Source organism: Sardina pilchardus, chromosome 20 (genome assembly GCF_963854185.1).
Source record: "Sardina pilchardus chromosome 20, fSarPil1.1, whole genome shotgun sequence".
Lineage (NCBI taxonomy): Eukaryota > Metazoa > Chordata > Actinopteri > Clupeiformes > Clupeidae > Sardina > Sardina pilchardus.
In genome coordinates this window covers 20804496-20806995 of record NC_085013.1, presented here as the reverse complement: position 1 = coordinate 20806995, position 2500 = coordinate 20804496, and the positions used below count along the sequence as shown (strand labels likewise).

General features: G+C 52.1%; 1 protein-coding gene across 1 annotated transcript in view; it reads right to left on the bottom strand.

Annotated features, from left to right (window-relative positions):
- The window catches only part of aqr (aquarius intron-binding spliceosomal factor), a 94936-nt gene that overhangs the window by 48348 nt on the left and 44088 nt on the right, over positions 1-2500 (bottom strand). The window contains exon 25 of the mRNA XM_062522243.1: positions 2481-2500. This exon is cut by the window's right edge and continues 116 nt beyond it. Within this exon, the coding sequence (XP_062378227.1) occupies positions 2481-2500 (20 nt within the window). The remainder of the gene's footprint in view (positions 1-2480) is intronic.

Here is a 2500-nt window from a genome sequence, read left to right as displayed (position 1 = left end):
TCGCTCAGCAAATATAGCAGATCACTAACCGTGTCCACATGACCGGACGTGTACAGGAAACTGATGGAGAATTGTGCTCAACAAACTACTCAGGAACACACATGAATCAATGCATAAAAGACATAACCACCAATTATCAAAGTCACACTGGACTGAACTCACACACACACACACACACACACACACACACACACACACACACACACACACACACACACACACACACACACACACACACACACACACACACACACACACACACACACACACACACACACACACACACACACACACACACACACACACACACACACACACACACACACACACACACACACGTATTTACTAGAGTATGCATCAGAGCATACAGAAATACATACATTCACAGGCACACACTGGAAGAAGCATCCACCTGCTCTCACTCACACACACAACCACACACTGGTATTTCCCCAAGAGCACACGATTTCTCGGTCCACCCTCCATGCTGGGTGAATCCAGTCTAAATTAGAATTACCTGAAACAACCTACCCAGCCCTCAACACAGAAACACACACACACACATACACACATACACACACACATAGGCGCAAGCACACACACAAACACACACTAATGAATTCTAATTGCCCTGAGGTGAAGATGCCTTTTCATGCACTTATTAACAGCGCAACACCATTAACCCCTTCCTAAGCCCCCTGGGATCGTTTCCATCACGACGCAGCACGGAGGAGGAAGAGGAGGAAGAGGAGAGGAAGAAGAGGTGGAGGAGGAGGAGGAGGAGGAGGGGGAGGTGGAGGAGAAAGAGGAGAGGAAACTCGGCTTCTCTTCCCAAGCCCCCTGGGGTCGTTTCCATCACGACGCAGCACGGAGGAGGAAGAGGAGGAGGAGGATGAGGAAGAGGAGGAGGAGGGGGAGGTGGAGGAGAAGGAGGTGAGGAGACTCGGCTTCTCTTCCCAAGCCTCCTGGGATCGTCTCCATCACAACGCAGCATGAAGGAGGAAGAGAGGAGAGGAGAGGAGAGGAAGAGGAGGAGGAGGAAGAGGAGGAGACGCGTCTTCTCTTCTCCTGGGGAAGGAGAAGCCAGACGCTCTGAGAAGAGGGGGATTGGGGCGTCTGGACCGCTGGCTTTGGCACAGAGGCAGGCGACAGCGCCGTCGTCGTCGTCGACAACGGCGGGGCCTCAGAACCAATCCCGCGCTCCGGCGGACAGAGACGGCTTAGCCGCGCGGACGGACGCGCTATCCCATCTCCCCTCCGCTCCGCTCGCAGCGCTCACGTTCCCGCGCCCATCGCCTCCCGTCTCCCGCCTCCCGCCTCATGCCGACGCCAAGCCCCCGAAAATCCGCTTTTGGCCAGATCGCCCGACCAGCGGGAACGGAGGGGGAGGATTTCCAGCGACTCGTGGATATCCGATCTTCCTCTCTTTCTCTCTGTCTTTCTTTTCTTTCTTTCCATTTTTCCGTCCCCTTCCCTCTTTCTTTCCATCTATTTATTTCTCTCCACCCCGGAGAGAACGAGCTCTATTTCTGGTGGTGTGTACTGCTGATGCAATCTCACCCTCCAACACACACACCTTCACACACACACACACACACACACACATGTATGCATGCAAGCAGGCACGCGCACACACACACACACAGACATACACACATACCTTCACACAGACACACACGCACATATGCATGCAAGCAAGCAGGCACGCACACACACACACACACACACACACACACACACACACACACACACACACACACACACACACACACACACACACACACACACACACACACACACACACACACACACACACACACACACACACACACACACACACACACACACAAAGAGTCAAAAAACTGTCTGATCAGGCATTTTCCCCCGGTGTGTTTACCGTCATTATCCATCCCAAAATAAACCCCTTCACACATGCTGGGAGGCAGTGGGGCTGTTTTACTGCGGGGGGGTGATGGAGAGGGCAAACGGTGCACAGCAATGTGCATGTGATGTAAGATCTATCTGTGTGTGTGTGTGTGTGTGTGTGTGTGTATATGTGTGTGTGTGGACATGTGTGTGTAGGTCATGGGTGTTAGATGTGTGAATGGTTCATGGAAGATACTTGGTGCCTGTATGGATGTGTGTCTTGCTATACCTGTGTGCGTGTGTGTGTGTGTGTGTGTGCGTGTGTGCGTGTGTGCGTGTGTGTGCGTGTGTGTGTGCAGCCTTTTCCAGAAGGGCCTATGAAGAGATATGTGCCCCATATGCATAACTTACAAGCAGAATGCAACAATGTACGATGTGCCAACAAACAAAACACAGTCAGATTGCCTTTGAGACACTGCAATTCTAATTTGGGACTTTTAATGTGACAGGCCAGTGGAGAGAGTGACAGGAAGTGAGTGGGAGAGAGAGAGAGAGAGCAGGATGGGGTGGGAACAGGAAATGACACGTGTGTGTGTGTGTGTGTGTGTGTTCACCTGGTAGAGGAAGAAGTGTC